Source organism: Hippopotamus amphibius, chromosome 10 (assembly GCF_030028045.1).
Source record: "Hippopotamus amphibius kiboko isolate mHipAmp2 chromosome 10, mHipAmp2.hap2, whole genome shotgun sequence".
Lineage (NCBI taxonomy): Eukaryota > Metazoa > Chordata > Mammalia > Artiodactyla > Hippopotamidae > Hippopotamus > Hippopotamus amphibius.
The window spans coordinates 71,898,075-71,916,759 of record NC_080195.1 but is presented as its reverse complement, the minus strand read 5'-3'; the positions used below and the strand labels follow the sequence as shown (position 1 = coordinate 71,916,759).

The following is an 18,685-nucleotide window of genomic DNA, read 5'->3' as shown; positions in this document are numbered from 1 at the left end:
AAACTCCCAATATCACAGTACACATGAACTAAGAACTTCACATACACTTTAATCACCTGGGGAGCATTTATAAAATGCATATTTCTAGATGTCATTTATGAATCAATTTGTATAGTAATACCTCGGAATCTATATTTTTGTCCCCAAACTCCCCAGACTATTCTGATGTGTAATGTGGTTTGGGAATCACTGGATAATAGTCATAGCTACTTGATTAGTATTTCTGACACAAGGTTTTTCACCTGCAGACTATTTTCTACAAACAAATATTTATTTAAAAAATAGGTTGTGATGCCACTCGCTATTTTAAAAGTTTTCACTGTTTGTCTATTGCTTGAAGAAGAAATTCAAGAGCTTTCACATGGCACTCAATTCATTTTATAACCCAGGCCCTCCTAACATCTTTACTTTCAATGCTGCATCCGTGACCTAAACATAGGATTTCTCTACCTTTGTCAGTAATTTCCTCATAAATTTGCTCATGTTCAGAATGTCTTTTTTCTATGCTACCTCTGTACATTCCTGTACACGTTTTGAAATAAAAAAATCACATTTTTCAAATGTAACAATTTCGCCAAATATTTTCATGTATTTTAGTAAGAGTAAATAAAATGAAGGGCATTCAGGCTAGTGTATGGTTTATTTCAATTATCTTCACCAATTTTCTTTCTTAAATGATTGATGACACTCCTTTTTATATTTACTGCATTGCAATTCAGAGGCCATCTATTGAGAATATGGAAACAAAAAATGCAACAGAGACGACAGAGTTTGTTCTCACAGGACTTACACATCAAGCAGCTTGGCAAATCCCCTTGTTCCTGCTGTTCCTGATGATATACTTCACCACCATCGTGGGAAATCTCGGTCTGATTGCTCTCATCTGCAATGACCCTCAACTTCACATTCCCATGTACTTATTTCTTGGGAACTTGGCCTTTGTGGATACTTGGTTATCTTCCACAGTGACTCCCAAGATGTTGGTCAACATCTTCACCAAGAATAAGATGATCTCTCTCTCTGAATGCATGGTACAATTTTTTTCCTTTGTAGTCAGTGCAACCACAGAATGTTTTCTGCTGGCAACAATGTCATATGATCGTTATGTAGCCATATGCAACCCGCTGCTTTATCCAGTGATTATGACTAACAGATTATGCATGAGAATGTTAGTTTTATCATTTGTTGGTGGCCTTTTTCATGCCTTAATTCATACAGGTTTTTTATTCAGATTAACCTTTTGTAATTCTAACATAATACATCACTTTTATTGTGATGTCATGCCATTGATTAAAATTTCTTGTACTGGCCCTTCTATTAATGTTCTGATGTTATTTATTTTCTCTGGTTCAATTCAGGTGTTCACCATTCTCATTGTTCTTGTCTCTTATGCACTAGTTCTCTTTACAATTTTAAAAAAGAAGTCTCTACAAGGCATAAGGAAGGCCTTCTCCACCTGTGGAGCCCACCTCCTATCTGTCTCTTTATACTATGGGCCTCTTCTCTTCATGTATGTGCGCCCTGGATCCACACACACAGATGACCAAGATATGATGGACTCTCTATTTTACACTATCATAATTCCTTTCTTAAATCCAATTATCTACAGCCTGAGAAATAAGAAAGTCATAAATTCACTGGTAAAAATGTTGAAGAGAAATATTTCAATCTAATACTAATATGTGTTCTTTTGCATGAAAAGAACACAAAATTATGCAGATTAGTTGTTTAATGTGTTGATTACTATTCAAAAATTTTTTTTGATTTATAATTGGTCTATTATTTTAATGACTTAAGATTTCAGTGCCTAATAAATGCTTTAAAATATTTGTATATCTTATTGAAAACCACACACAAGGAATTTTAATCAAGTGTTCACATCATACTAAAATAACTAATGCAGAAATTTAAATGAAAATATTTTACATCCTTGCATATTCTTCAATGTGGTTTTATAAGTACACTTATTAAATATATATTAAGCAGTGAAATAGGGCTGTACCTCCAGAAAGAATTTGATTATGAGGTCTTTGAAAGTAATAAAGCCATACAGCCTGGAGACTCATATCACATTTAACTCCACATAGTAGGCATGTTTGTGTCTGAGTGAACAGAGGCAAATCCCAGGAATACAGCTAGCTACCAAAAGGTCTTTTATTCTATTTCAGTTAGGACATGATGAATCTCACTTCTTGTGGAGTCAACTCTCATGTGACACAGAGAAATAAACACAATGGGAAAGCAATGAAGAAAACATGAGAAGGGATTTAACATAGTGACGGTCAGGCCAAAGCATAAGAGGATGCTCTTAACTCAGCATGCTTCTATGAGGAGCAAGGAGTGAGTTGCCTCTCACTGTCTATAATGCTTTCTAAGGCCCTTTCTAGCTGTGTTTGCTTGTTGTTGGGTAATCTGAAAAGCTTCACTATGTCAGAAAGCTAACAGTTTAGACTGAAGAACTAATTTGAGATGGGCACGGGGAAGAGACAAGTGGCAGAATAGGAAGGAAATGGTCTCAATCTACTGAGAATTAAAAAAGAAATCTGTAAGATAATGAAATTCATTCTGTATTGTTTAGCAGTCAACAACATTTAACTACTAAACTATGAAGTCAGTACATCTTATGTTACATGATAAGGGAATAAAGTAGAAAGAAAACAAAGACATTTGGTATATACACACATACAGCACTCAGCAGTGGCCAGAGTCAAATTGATCTTAGGAAGTGGAATTCAATGTTGTTGAGATAATCAATAACTTCTATCCCTGCTACTATAGTCTCTTTGTTTGAAACCTGTTGAGTGGTGACAGAGGTTGCTTGAGAAAGAGTGACTAGTGTACATAGACTTGGTCATCTTAGTCACTTAATTATAAAATCCTTTTCTGCTGATATCACTTTTTTTTTTTGATGAACATTCACATGTGACACAAATATCTCCATTCAGAGCGGTCTATTAATATAACTCTTCTATGGATTTCCTCATCATCAACTTCCAGTCGTATTTCTTCAAAGTCTCTGAACATCCCATCAAACCATTGGCCACAGCCAATGAACTGGTATATAAACCCACATCTGTCCATTTCTCCTCCCAAATGAAGTGAACAACCAGGTGCAATGCTCAAAGTTCTGGCCACTGGAAGGTTTTTCCACCACCAGTGTCCCTTAGGAATGTCACAGAGAGGTGCTGTAGTGCAGGAGCTGTCCACTTTCTGATGCTGCTTGCATACCATGCAGAACCATCTGTAAAACAGGCCACAGTCTTCTGTTCTCTTTGTTGACTAACCATAGAGAACTCCCCCATAGGACCACAGATCCAGGCTAGGAAAGAGAAGCCATTGTAGCAGGAGTGGACATCAATAGAGTTTGGATCACTTCTACATGTAACTTACTTGTGCCTTCAGGGCCTGTTCCTGCTTGATCAAGTGCCTTCTACTTCCATTTGATGATGGAATGCTTCTGTGCACAGCCAACTTTATGGATAGTGAGAGAGATAACATTCAGCTTAGCAAGGGCAGCTCTGGTATCACAGCAAATTTGTTGCCATCGTTAAACGTTCCTTTTCTACCAAGGCTCACTAGCAGGCCAATGGCAGTTTCTTTACAGTAGAGCAGTAATTATTCAGAGGATGATAGTGCTTTGTCCAAAATTCTAAGGGCATGTACTATGATCTACTTCTAGAAGCCTATTAAAGGTGCCAAGCATCTTCCACTGCTGCTTTAAGCACCAGCAGTTCTGCTGGATATGGACCAAGAGCAGAACAGCTTGCACAGTAGCCTTGACATGTTGCAAAGCCTTCTCTCCTCCTGAGCCTCACTTAAAACTAGCTGCCCTTCCAGTCACTTGGTAAATGGCCTGGAGGAACACACCCAAGTGAGGATAATATTGCCTCCAAAATCCACAGAGGAGTTATTACTGCCTATGACCCTTTTTTGGTTTCAGGAAAGGCTAGATGTAACAACTTATCCTTCACCTTAGAAGGGTTTTCTTGACATGTCCCATATCACTGGACACCTAGAAATTTCACAAAGTTGGAGACCCTTGAATTTTTGTCAGATTTCTTTTTATCTCTGTCTGGCTAATGTCTTACCAATAAACGTTATTTCTTACTCACGAGGTCCAATCATTGTCATCATTGTAACAAATTAGTGTGATATGTTATAATATTTACAAATCATATATTTGATAAAAACTTTTATCCAGGGTATATGAAACATTCCCAAAACTCATAATAAAAAGACAAATAACCCAATTAAATATTGGGCAAAATATTTGAACAAACATTCACCAAAATAGATATACAGATGTCAAAGAAGGATGCAAAAAGATGCTCTACATAGTTAGTCACTAGGGAAATGCAGATGAAGCACAATGCAATATTACCTATTAAAATGACTAAAATTGAAATGATTACCCATATTGGAAGCAGCAATACAGGTCTTTGTGTTCACAGATAACCAACCAAATGATTTAGGGGATAATTACCCAAAATTGAAAGGGAAGGGAGAGTATATTGAAGTCAAATGTGGGTTATGTTGAAGCTACCTTAGCACATCACATTCTCCACTCCACACTCCTGTGTACTTTTCACAGGATCTCCCCTCTTCTATGTTACTTTTCTCTTGTAGTTTGGCCTTCACCAGCAACGTTGTAAGGAAGCAGGATGACAGATTAATCAGTCTACCAAAATGATGTTGTTTGCTCTATTCCTATCTAGCCAAATGGAGGTTTTCTATTCAGATGTGACATCAAAATGTCAAAAATAAAATAATTAAATTTCATAATTTCTGAACAAGTGTTCATTGACAACGTTCTCTGTTATTGCACGTAAGGCAAATCTGAATTTACTATCACCATGTTCAAAATCACTCAATAGTTTTCCTCTAAATTGGGGTAAAGAACAAACTCCACGACCTAGCCTCCAGACCTTGTGTTACCCACATATGCTGGCCTCCCTGACCCCATCTGACTCCTGCTGCTTCTCTCTTTGCAAGCCACATTTACCATGTTATGCTTTTCCATGATCTAGGCTCTCTGATGGTGTAGGTTTGGAATGTTCCCTGGGAAGGTCAACGTTCTTGGGGTTGGTTCTTGAAGGGAATCAAGAACATTGGTCTCCTTAAAATTATGTGTGATTAGCTCAGACAAGATCGTACTGATCAAAGTTCTCAGAGTACCAAAATTTATAGATACACTGGAGTTTGCATAAAATGCCACAAGTATCATCTCTGATAGAAAGCAGTGGCATAAAGTCCAATTTGAATTGTTAAAACTGGAACTATTTATAATGACTGCTGTTTATGATTTCAGAGTTTGTAATGCCCTGTGGAACAAGCTGGATTTCTCGTAAATGTCCAAGTCCATAATGCCCAGGAGAATATCTTAGGTTTGTCCTAATGGGAGTCCATGGGCCCTATGAGGGGATTTTTAGTTCTTTAATCATTTCTTTTCTGGCAAAAGCACATAGTTGTACAATTGGTTGAGTCTTGTGTTATAAAAAATTATATAAATAACATTTTCTTGAGCTTGAATAATGAAACCTCTGAAATAAATCAATGTATAAAATATTGCTGCCAGTGTTACTGTCAGTGCAGTACTCTTGTACTATTTTCTTCTTCAGAAAATTGAACACTAAAAGGATCTCAATAATATAGTAGCTATTGGTAAGTGAGGATGATTTCTATAACAAATCATTTTTTAATATAATATTAAAATACATTTAAATTTATAATAATTTTGATTTGGTTAACAAAATGCCAATACGTGGCTGAAAATGGAAAACAAATAGTAAATAATCTGTATATTTTATTATTATGAATAAAATCTGGATAAGCAAAATAGTTCTAAGACTATATTGTACTCCTTAAAGATATATAATTATATGATTAATCATAACGACTCCATAGGATATGTTTTGGTAACTTTTAAACAAATTAAAAGTTAGTTTAGAGAGTTATGCCATAACTGTAAGAAATCTATCTGATAATTTTGCTCAAAATATATATGCCATTAAATTAAGCACATTCTCTGATTAAATTTTGAGTTAAATCACTTAAATAGTATCCTCTCTAACCTCTAACACAATTCTGACAATAACTTCTAGGGAAATTAAAATAATTTCATATGTATTTATGAAAATATGTATATATATACGTACACACACAAAGGTTGTATTTGTGTGTGTGTGTATGTGTATGTGTGTATATATATGCATATAAAACTGTATGCAGAAAGTGTTTCTCAAGTGATCTTTCTCAGCTTTGTGACTTAATAAGTACCCACACATTAAACTGAATATTTGGTTTATTGAACTCTTTGGCATCTCATAGAAGGAAGCCCATTCAAACAAATGTACATTTAACAACTGTAGCTATTGCCATTGTATGTTTATATGGCCTGTATTAATATTCCAGGCTTGGGCTCAACTTTTTTCTTCTATAAAACTGGTAGGGAGGCAAAAGCTGTCAAGTAAACCCAGCAGGATTTCTGGAGGAAGACACTCTATTCACAGTAATAACAAAGAAGCTAGGCAGTGGTGGCATATTTATTCACAATAGATATGTATAAAGTAAATTTTTATTGTCAAATAAGTGAATTAATATATTTCTCATTTGACATGTTCATAACTAGCTACATTATTTGGTGCAAATGATTGTGAAATAAATTAATATTTATTATTACTATTCTTCAGTAATAAAGACAATAAAATTATTAATATTAATTTATTTTAAATTAATTTTACAAATTAAGGTTTTGATTAAAATTAATATTAAGTAATTTTGTGTGACATGAGGGATAACAGAATAAGTAATTTAATTTACCTAAATATATATGTGGCCTTCCTCCCTGAAACTGCTCCATCACAAAGACAGAGCATCAGACACTCCCACCTCTGTTCCAATATAAAGTAAAATGAAAATTAAATTAATGAAAGTCTCTATTCCTTACACAAAGTCCATTAGAAAATAAACTTGGGATTTCTTTTTTAAGCTCTTTATGGGAGTACAATTGCTTTACACTGTTGTGCCAGTTAAGCTTGGGATTTTGAATGAAAGATAAAGGATTCCCTGTGATGACAACTTTTCATGAAATTCAGAGGTAAGACAAATACTTAAGCCCTACCTCTAAGCCCTTCCTCTTAGTTTATCTAAGCCTTTCTCTGATACCTCCTCTCTGCCTCTTCATTGCCTTGTCTTTGCTACACTTATCCATCGATGTCCCTTCTTCTCTCCTCGCTTTGTGTTTCCTTTTCACCCCCAAATTTCTATTCTCCTCCTTTATCCTCTCTCCTCTCAATGCCCTTCTCTCTCTCTTTTGAAAGCTTGCATGACATTGTTCCTCAAGACAAGAAATTCTCATCTCCACATCCTAGATACTCCCTTTCATTCTCCTCACTGCTGTGCCACTTGCTTCCCTTTCACTTCTCATTATTCACTGACCTCAACCATATCACAAAATGGAAGTTGCTCTCATCAAAGCCTCTTTAATTTCCACATGAAAAGAAATCTTCTCACTCTATCCTATCAGAATATTCATTTTGCTTGCAGCACTGTATTTGACTTTGTTCCTCCTGAGTATTTTCCGCTGTTACATTCCCAACACTCAGATTTCCAATTCCCTCCTGCTTCTCTATTCACTTTGCTCAGTAGCCTTTTCTGTTCTTTCCTTTTCTCCTTTTGTGTGAGCCAGAGCTCTTGTCTGCAAGACACAATGAGTTAATTGAATGAAAATTGGCTAGAATATAGACATGTCAGGGAAGTTGAAGAAATCCACTGGTGAACTGGGCAGGACACAAAGACAGAAGTCAGACAGCCAGCACCCAAAATCACATTCCAACTCTAGGTCAAGAAGAGTTGAACTTGATGGCACAACTCAGACTGACAATGCCACTGGTGAGGGTGCAGGATGCATTTTCTGGGTCATAATATTGCTCCCTTGGTTAACTTTGAACCAAAAACCTCTTCGGTCCTCATTTGACCTCTGTTTCCCCTCTGTATATTCCAAATGCAGTCCAGGTGAGCTTGAGTTGCTAACCCTAGATCTAGACCCCTCACTCTAGGTGCAAGAGTAAAGTTTGTTTGTAGAACTTTTGGCATCTAGAATGGATGACAGCTTTTGTCTGCCACCAAGATTCATGTAGAAGAAAGGACAATCAGATACTATCCATCTAATAAGTGATGCATATCCAATATTTAATATTTTAAATATAACTCCCTCAAGTTTATGGTCATGTCTTTTTTCTCTTTACCTTATGCACTTGTCCAAGGGAGCAGTTGCACATACTACACTTTTAGCCACCTCATTGATTCCTAAATCATTATTTTTATTGACCTTTGTGGAATCATAACACTACGTATATAACACCTGGATGTTCAGAGATTGCTCCTTTGAAAACTCAGATGCAGTGGCCAGTTTTGGAATCTCAATATTTGATGACTTTCTGCCCAGCAATCAAGTGACTCTTTTACTAATCACTCCTTCACATCTAAGATGTCCCCAAGTGCTAGTGAGTCTACATTCTGATTTATTTTGAACTGCCTGTTTGAATTTCTCATCAACCCAATGTCAAATCACACATGGAACAAGAATTCCACATACATTTTAATCACCTAGGAAGCATTTATAAAATGCATACTACTAAGATAACATTCATGACCTATAGAATCAATTTTTAACATAATGCCTGAGAATCTATATTTTGTACCACCTCCACCCCCAGATAATTCTGATGTGTAATCTGATTTGGGAATCACTGGGCAATATTCACAGCTTCCTGATTAGTGTTTCTGACACCAGGTTATGTTTCCTGCAGGTATTTTCTACAACCAAATATTTAATTTCAAAAATAACTGATGATGTCACTTGCTGTTTCAAAAGTTTTCAGTGTCTGTGTATCACTTAAAGAATAAAATTCAATAAAGTTTCATATAGCGTTCAATACTTTTTATAAATCAGGTTCTTCTAACGTCTTTCTTTTCATGCTACACCCATTTCTTAAACACATGATTTTCCACTTCATTCAATAATTCCCTACAAATGTGTTCATGTCTTTCTTCGACATCTGTTCATGCCTGTACATATTTTGAACTGAAATAATTACATTTTTTCAACATAATTTCTGCAAATACTTTTCATGTATTTTGGTTGGAGTAAATAAAGTAAAGGGCATTCAGGCTAGTGTACGGTCCTATTTATATTACCCTCACCAAATTTTCCTTTTAAAATTCTTGAGAAATGTTTTTCTCCACTTACTGCATTGTATTTTAGAGGTCGTCTGTTGAGAATACGGAAACAAAAAACGCAACAGAACTGATAGAGTTTGTTCTCACAGGACTTACGCATCAACCAGCTTGGCAAATCCCCTTGTTCCTGCTGTTCCTCACAATGTACCTCATCACCATTGTGGGAAACCTTGGTCTGATTGCTCTCATCTGCAATGACCCTCACCTGCACATTCCCATGTATTTCTTCCTTGGGAACTTGGCCTTTGTGGATACTTGGTTATCCTCCACAGTGACCCCCAAGATGCTGGTCAACTTCTTTGCCAAGAGCAAAATGATCTCTCTCTCTGAATGTAAGATACAATTTTTTTCCCTTACAATCTGTGTAACCACAGAATGCTTTCTGTTGGCAACAATGGCATATGACCGCTATGTGGCCATATGCAAACCATTACTTTATCCAGTGATCATGACCAAAAGACTATGTATCCAGCTATTAGTTTTATCATTCTTAGGTAGCCTTTTTCATGCCATACTTCACAATGCTTTTTTACTCAGATTAACCTTCTGCAATTCCATCATAATACATCACTTTTATTGTGACATTATACCACTGTTTAAGATTTCCTGTACTGATCCTTCCATTAACTTTATGATGGTATTTATTTTCGCTGGGTCAATACAGGCATTCACCATTTCCATTGTTCTTGTCTCTTATGCACTAGTTCTCTGTACAATTTTTAAAAAGAAGTCTGTACAAGGTATTCGGAAGGCCTTCTCCACCTGTGGGGCCCACCTCCTGTCTGTCTCTTTATACTATGGGCCTCTTCTCTTCATGTATGTGCTCCCTGGATCTGTACAAGAAAATGATCAAGATATGATGGACTCTCTATTTTACACTGTCATAATTCCTTTCTTAAATCCAATTATCTACAGCCTGAGAAATAAGAATGTCATAGATTCACTGACAAAAATGTTAAAGAGAAATGTTTAGATCTCATACTAATATGTGTACTCTTTTCATTAAAACAACACAAAATTGTGTAGATTAGATACTTGCTATGTGTTTATTATCGTTCACAGTTTTTTTCATTTATCATTGTCCTATTCTTTTATGGACTTAAGCTGTTAGTACCTAATAAATTCCTTAAAATATTTGTATATCTTGGGACTTCCTAGGTGGCACAGTGGTTAAGAATCCTCCTGCCAATACAGGGGATATGGGTTCGATCACTGCTCCAGGAAAATCCCAAATGCCATGGAGCAACTAAGCCCGTGTGCCACAACTATTCAGCCCATGTGCTGCAACTATTGAAGCCTGTGCGCCTAGAGCCCATGCTCTGCAACAAGTGAAGCCGCTACACTGAGAAGCCCATGTATTGCAAGGAAGAGTGGCTCCTACTTGCCGAAACTGGAGAAAGCCCTTGTGCAGCAACAAAGACCCAACGTAGCCAATAAGTAAATAAATAAATAAATAAATTTATTAAAAAAAATTTGTGTATCAATTATTTGTGTCATACTAAAATAATTAGAGCAGAAAACAAGAACAAAAACATTTTACAAGCTTGGATGTTGTTCAACGTAGCTTTATAAATGCATTTAAGTATGAAAATAGTGCAGTTCCTCTGAATTGGACTTGTTTATGATATCTTTGATATTACTAAAGCCATGCAGCCTGGAGACTCATAGCTCATTTAACTCTACATGGAGGTAAGTTTGTGTTTGAGTGAATAGAGGCAAATCCCGGGAATCCTGGTAGCCATCAAATAGTCTTAATTTCCAACTTATTTGGGGCATGATAAATTTCACTTCTTGTGGGAATCAACTCCATACCACATAGAGAAATAAACAGAAGTAGTAAAGCAATGAGGAAAATAATGACATGGGAGTTAAGGCAATGAAGACACAGCTACACTGTAAGAGATGCTCTTACCTTAGTGTGTTTCTTAGAGAAAGGGAAAGAGGTGAGTTGCCTCTCACTGTTTATGATTTTTCTAATGACTTTTCTAGCAGTGTTGTATGTTGTAGGTCAATCTGAAAAACTTCACTAATTCGGAAAGCGAACAGATGAGATTGAAGATTTGATTTGGATAAGCATAGAGAAGAAGAAAGAAATGGCAGAATAGGAAGAAAATGGTCAATCGTCCCAGAATTAAAAAAAAATGAAGATAGTAAGATAAAGATATCAGTAAGAGGTAAATGTTATTGGAACGTGTGGTTGAAAATGAGGAGCTTTAAAAGAATATTACCGAAATTCAAGTAATGTTAAGATGGTATAATGTCATAGAGCTCATTGGGTGGATGGGAAAGACATGAAAATGAAGAAGAGTTTGGAGGTTTGTACCCCCAAATCCTTAAATGTTCATCTTCATCACACTCTATAAATAGTGAGTGAGTCACCTTAAAGTCCACTCCTTCTCTTGCTCTCACCAGTGATCCTATGTACATTCTTACGGTTAACCCCTGAGACTCTCACCTTCATAACTACCTACATAACTGTGATTTGCAAAACTCTAGTTACTTATTTCCTCCATTTGGTTGATTCCTACTTCCCAAAGCTGCTGCCAGTGTATTCTTTATAAAAAGACCAAATCAAATCACTCTTAAGTAACTTTTAATGGTTTGTCATTGCTACTGTGTCATGTGCATATATTGATATATGTCTATCTCTCTATACATATTTAAGCATGTTTATTTGTCCATGTGTATATTCAGATTATATGATATATATTTTCATCTATATCTATATTTATATATCTCTCTCTCTCTGTCTAGCTCTATCTTCTTCACCCTGCATTTGTTTATTCTGGCATATTTTGAGGTCCTTTCAAATAAACAGTGTTTTAACTCTGAAGTCTCTTCCTTCACATTTCTCCTAATAAACTCTCTCTCACATTCAAAACGAATTATTGAAAGCATTTGGGCACACCTTGCTTCTCAGGCTCAGCCTATTTCTCATACAGTTCTCTCCATAGAGAATCAACCCACCCTCTGCAAATGTCCCCTATCCACACGCAACTGAAATGATGTCCTTTCTTCAAAGTCTGTTTTATACGTTAGAACTTCAATGATGCATATTCAGATTACCCTTAAAGAAGCTCAAAACGTGCACTCATTTGAAACATCGTTAGTTTATTTATTCTTCCTAGATCACATGTGGACTTGTATAATACTTATTTCAGTCTACAAGCTCTTTTAGATTACAATTTAGAAGTCCTAGCACTCTTTCTATTTTTTGTAGTGCCCAACAGAGTGGCTTATGCACATGAGGTTTTGAATAAGTATTTGTGAAATATTTATGAAATTGAAAAAAAATCCAACAGTTGAAATACATAGAATGCAGTAAGAGTACATAACCCTTTCTCAATCTTGTAATGAGCTCAAGGAGATTTCTGGGCCTGGGATGGCTGCCAAATGGAGCTCAGCTTCTCATGGTTCTTTTAAGACAATTAAAAGTATCATACACTTAAAGTAAATAATTCTTGTTGTTCTGATCACTAGGATTCGTTCTTGGGATAGAGCATGACAAAATATTAAGGAGAAGTCATTTAATTTGATGTTTGTTTTAAAGATACAAAATACATAGGTATATAAACAAATATCATTACTGTATATTTATGAAGGAGCGGGTCCTAAGAATAGACCAGGCCATCTGCCCTCTTTTTGTTTCTCGGGGGGATACACCCAAGCTCTGAGAAAGGGAGTGACTGGATAACAGTCCAGTAACTTTTACTCTTTCAACGCAGAGAATTCATGTTATTGCATACGTCCATAGTTTGTTGATTCTTATTGCTATTACATAGTCCTATTGTTCTGATGGTTTCCTGTCAATTATATATATATTTCTTGCTAATTTATTATGACTTAAAATCTACACTGTATTGATAATATAAGCGACTAGTGTGTATTTATTTATTCTGCCATCATAAAGTCTATATACTTAATTGGCTTTTTCTTTGAATGATAACTGACATCAAGCTATAAGTGTATGAGCATGGTCTGTTACTTGTCAAGTCTTACTTTAGGGTGGGTGATATTAGAGCAGACAGTTGGGTGCCTCTCAAACTCTCAGAATTTCTCTTCAGCCTACTCTTTTGCATCTCTGATTCCTCTGCTCTGATTTTTCCTTCAGTACAACCCCAACTACTTAACACTTTACAGAAATTCACCAAAATACATAGTCCATTGATGTTATCCTAGTCTCAATTCTGCCATAAATTTATTAATAATGTATATTATTTTTGTCAGTTTCATCCATGTTGGGGAAGAGGTAAAATACATCAGTGCAAAGCCCATATTTTAGATGAGATAAATTCTGCCTACTGCTTAAAAAAGAAGCTATGAAAATGTGTATGTTTTATTTAATGGATATATAGATGTAAAAGATGCTATCACCTTGCTAGGTTCACCCAGTTGTCTGGAAGACTGGTGATTTGGGATTAAACCATCCCTGAGAAATACAAATAATATACCTGAAACAATCCTTCTTATAATGGTGTATTCATTTTCTTAACTTGGAGATTTAAAAAAATTCATGGTTTCTATTTCTTTGTATACACGAATATGGAGTTTTTCTTATCTCTCTGCAAAAGTTTCTACTGTTCAGAAGATTACTGACAAATTTATCTTAGATTGTATTCAAAGAAACAATATAATTAGGATTAGGCAAAAACAAACAAATGCCAATAAAACTAGAACAGTATCTGTCCAAGTATGACTTGCGGAATAGCCATGGCAAAATTTTTTTCAGTATGTGTATTAGGTATATATTAGGTATACGTCAAAATCTCTCTGGGCTTGGCTTTCTTTTGTTGCTTCTCTTCAAAAATCATGATTCTCAAACAACTGGGCATCAAGATCACTGGATGCTTGTGAACATATACATTGATAGCTCCCTCTTTAGAGTTTCTGATTTAGCAATGTTGATAATGTTGAGTTGGGACCACATGTAGAAAACTCACATTCTAAAATAATCAATGAAACAAATTTTTATAACATCTAGATATTTAGAGACCAGTCAAATGGACTTTTTACACGTCCTCTATCCCCTACTAAATACTACTATGCAAATATTCTAAAGCTTTTCACCTTCTGTTTTGTCCTTTTCTTCCTATTTTGAGCAGCTAGATGTATATTTAATTGGGGGTATCTGTTTCAAAGACTGAAGAACTGTAGACCTTTTTAAGACTTTCTCTTGGAAACTAAGATTGAAAGTAATGGTAGCCAATGAATTCCACTGTTTCGTTTAAGTAAGGTGAATCAATGGGACTTCAGTTCATTAAAAAAAAAAGTCAATCTGTATTATTTTTTAGACCACTATTCTCAATGAAATTTCATATAGCAGATGTTCCAAATACTATAATAATGTGATGTTTACTTCTTCTGAGAACTTACCCTCTAAATGAGACTTATTTGAAGGAAATAACTAAAATTAGCATCATGATATTTTTCTCTGATTTTCAATATAAGGCAAGAAACTCACTAAATGTATAATGATTATATGTATTAGTACAGAGTTGGCCACAACCAATATGATATATTATATAAATACAGATATAAAAAATAAACCTATACTAAATGAAGGTTTTTATTATAAGATATTGGCTCATAAAATTATGGAAGCTGAGAATCTGCCCTTTGAAAGTAGGACACCTAGCACAGTAGCTGTCATAGTTCCAACACCTGAGACTGTACAGCCAAAAGTATAGTTTCCTGTCTGAGTCTGAAGTTGAGAACCAACATCACCCAAGTCATGAGAAGAGCATATCTACCAGCCAAGCAGAAAGCAAATTCAGTCATCCACTTCCCTTTTTGTTCAGTTCAGCCCCTCAGTATATTAGATGATGCCCACTGCCACTGAAGAGAGCCACATGCTTTACTTAGTCTGTAAATTCCATACTAATCACTTCTGGAAACACCCTCATAGACACACCCAGAAATGATGTTTTTCAAGATATCTGGCCATCCCATGGCCCAACAAGTTGACACATAAAGTGAACCACCACAAATCTACCATTGTCAAATTTGTGCCCATACCTAATTCCTCATCCATATTTAATCTCCAAAGAATGACAATAGCAAGCTCATAATTTCACTAAACATGATACAACTATGCTCTGAATGCAAGAAAATGCATTAAACCTTCCCCCAGAGGAAGAGGCAAAATCCTTGAGTGATGTTTACTCTTATTCTCGATATTTGGTAACATATATTATGATATCAAATAAAAAGTGCTTAATTACTGTCATATGTAGTCAATACAACTTAAGTCACATGAGAAGGGAAGGGAATAATACTGGAAAGAAAACAAATATAATAGTTGTATACACCCACACACAGAGTCATATAAAAAATCTATTCTTACTAAAGAAAGAAGAAAATACATAAGGAGGCACTGTCCTCACATCTGTAACTGATCACATGGTATTTATAACTACCTTCTTCCATGACCAGTCCATATTCCTATTGCTTTCAGGAAGTACTGCAGCTAGTCATTGTTCTCTATCAGACAAAGTGACACAAATCTTCATTCCTAAATAGTCTAGCCATTAAAGTCCTGCTCTATTGGTTTGCTAAAGTTTGCCACTGACCTCAGTCATAGGGAACAGCACTACTAAGAGATGTGGAAAGTAATTTGTATTTTAGACCCTTTGATCCTTACCTCCATTGTGCTGTAATATTCCAATTTCCCCTAGGAAGTATGGATCAATCATCCCAGCCAACACAATAACTCCCTTTTTTTTTTCCTGGATGATTCAGAGGAATGAGGAGCCCAAGTGGCCCATAGGCAGTCTTAACTTCCAGCTCAAAGAAATCAATGTTGTGTGTTCTCATGGAAGTATTTCTACATCTGGCTCAAAGACCTCTAGGCCTTCAAAGCATCAGATCAAGGGAACAAAAAGTAAAAATTATACTAGTAGGTCACTGGGGATAAAAGTGAGTGGTGCCACTCACATTTCCACCTCTTGATTCCTGGACCCTTGAAACTTGGCTATGAAGAAAAAGTAAGCTATATTAAACACTGATTCAGAAATTAAAATGCCTCCTGGAGAACGTTGTCCTATCTCTGCAAGGTATTGCCATCTCATTCTTCTGTAAATGGGTCTACAAGAAAGTCTATCTCCCATGTCTTCAAACAAGTTGCCTAGAATTTTGGGGAACAGAAAAAGCCTAGTCAATTCTATGATCATGGGCCCACTGCTGTATTTCTTTGGTTGTGAAGTGAATTCCCTGATCACAGCAATGCTGTATGGAATAGTATGACAGTGGATAAGGCATTCTGTTAAGTCCAAGCATGATTGTTCTGTCAGAGCACTGACTACAGGGAAGGCAAATCTATATGTGGGACAAGTATCTATTCCAGTAAGAACAAAATACTTGCCTTCTACTATCAAAACTGTCCAATGTAATCAACTTGCCACCAGGTACGTGGCAGATTACTCTACTGAATGGTGCTATATGAGGGACTAAGGCTTATCTTTGCTCCTAGTCAACTGAGCACTCAGCAATGGCTGAAGCCAAGTTGGCCATAGTTAATGGAAGTCCGTGTTATGACACCATACATAACATTCTTCCTTGCTTTCATGGCTGCTTTATTCATGAGCCCATTGAGTGATGAGAAAAGTGGCTACAGAAAGAGGCTTGTTTTCAAGTATAGGTCATTCTATCCTCGTTTATTTAAATCTTTTTTTTTTGTTTGGTCATCCTTTGATGAGCATTTTCATGGGATACAAATATCTTCACTTTTTTTGGCCCATTCAGAGAGATTTGTTCAGATATCTCTTCAATTTTCTAGTCATATTCCTTCAGTGTCACTGAGCACCCTACCAAAAGGTTGGTGTCATATTTCATGAATTATTATATAATCTCTTATCTGGCCACTTTAATGACTATACTCTAGATAAGCAAAATAACTAAGAGAATTATTTTATCAATGTTTTATTACCTGTTAACAAACCTATAATGACTTTGTAAAATAAATTTTGGTGAATTGCACATTAAAAAGCTTCAACTGCATTTAAATATCAGTTCACAATAATTTCTAGCTAAGAAATCTCTCTGGTTATTCATTTGTTTGTTTATTTTTTGGAGTTAGAGAATCATTTATTTATTTATTTAAAAGAAATTTATTTATTTATTTATTTACTTACTTATTTATTTATTGGCTGTTTGGCTCTTTGTTGCTATGCACGTGCTTTCTCTAGTTGTGGTGAGTGGGGGCTACTCTTCGTTGTGGTACATGGGCTTCTCATTGAGGTGGCTTCTCTTGTGGAGCATGGGCTCTGGGCCTGCGGGCTTCAGTAGTTGTGGCATGTGGGCTCAATAGTTGTGGCTTGTGGTGTGTAGAGCGCAGGCTCAGTGGTTGTGGAGAACGGCTTAGTTTCTCCATGGCATGTGGGAACTGCCTGGACCAGGGCTGGAACCCATGTACCCTGCTGGTGTTGAAAGTTCACCTGCAGAGGTGGGGGAGGCTGTGGCTCACCGCAGGGACAGGGATGCTGGTGGCAGGGATTCTGGGAAGTGCTCATTGGCATGAACCCTCCCGGAGTCTGCCATTAGCCCCGCCAAAGAGCCCTCTCTGGTTATTTTTAATGAAAGATCCATTCTATTTACTTTTTCACATTCTCTAAACAAAATTTCTAAGGTAAATTATTTAATATTAACTACTTTATTTTTTGCATATGCCTGAAAGTTCACTGAATATTTTACATACACATAGCAAGAAATATACTGAAAAGGTCTCTCCACTGCTCTTTCCAGTACTTCTGACTTATGGAAAAACATACTTATTGAGTATGAGAATTTTCAATTTTTTATTGATTTGGGATTGGATGGAAGAAAGCCTATTCCAAATAAAAATACACTTAATAACTGCAATTAATATTGGTTATTTTTATTGCCTGAATTAGGATCCAGAGTTTGGCTCAATTTCATTTTTCTAAAACAACTACTGGAAAAAAATTGGTCTCAAGTAAAACTAGGAGGGTTTCTGGAGAAAATTCTAATCACTGTAATAATGACAATACAGCAACTTTTAAACATGGAAAGAACTTTTCAGCAGTGATAGTATATTTATGAATGGTACAAAGTTCAACTGTAAAATTTAATATGAAACAGCTTTCATATTCAAATTCCATAGGAAAATGAACTTGGTGTTTTGAATAAAAAAAAAAAGAAAGGATTCCCAGAGTTGACAACTTTTAATGAAAACTGGAATAAAGATAAACATTTAACCCCTAAATCTGAGCCTTTCCCTTTTTACCATCTTCAGTCTCTCTCTGACATATCCTTACTCCTGTTCTGTGGCTTGTCTTTCCTACACGTATCCATCTATGTTCTGTTATTTTCTGCCTATTTCTCTTCCTCCATCTTGTGATGTTTTCACTTACCCAAATTTCTCTCTCCATGTCTCCTGCCTCCTTTCTCCTCTTGATGACTTCCTCTTCTCTCCTCTCATTTGAAAACT

The 18,685-nt window shown here is 35.9% G+C and overlaps 3 protein-coding genes across 3 annotated transcripts in view; 2 read left to right on the top strand and 1 right to left on the bottom strand.

The window, feature by feature from the left end:
• GABRR3 (gamma-aminobutyric acid type A receptor subunit rho3) overlaps positions 1–18,685 on the bottom strand; it is a 725,962-nt gene that overhangs the window by 230,046 nt on the left and 477,231 nt on the right. The window lies entirely within an intron of this gene.
• On the top strand, positions 738–1,673 carry LOC130829856 (olfactory receptor 5H2-like). Its single transcript, XM_057696422.1, has one exon. It carries the CDS (start codon positions 738–740, stop codon positions 1,671–1,673), a length of 936 nt encoding a protein of 311 aa, XP_057552405.1.
• On the top strand, positions 7,746–10,213 carry LOC130829855 (olfactory receptor 5H2-like). The gene is made up of 3 exons (XM_057696421.1): positions 7,746–7,890; positions 8,009–8,013; positions 9,266–10,213. The coding sequence occupies exons 1-3, from the start codon at positions 7,746–7,748 to the stop codon at positions 10,211–10,213; spliced, it is 1,098 nt and encodes a 365-aa protein (XP_057552404.1).

Bases quoted from the DNA above. Each gene is read 5' to 3' on its own strand.
- LOC130829856 (XM_057696422.1), top strand. From the start codon at position 738: ATGGAAACAAAAAATGCAACAGAGACGACAGAGTTTGTTCTCACAGGA.
- LOC130829855 (XM_057696421.1), top strand. From the start codon at position 7,746: ATGTCAGGGAAGTTGAAGAAATCCACTGGTGAACTGGGCAGGACACAA.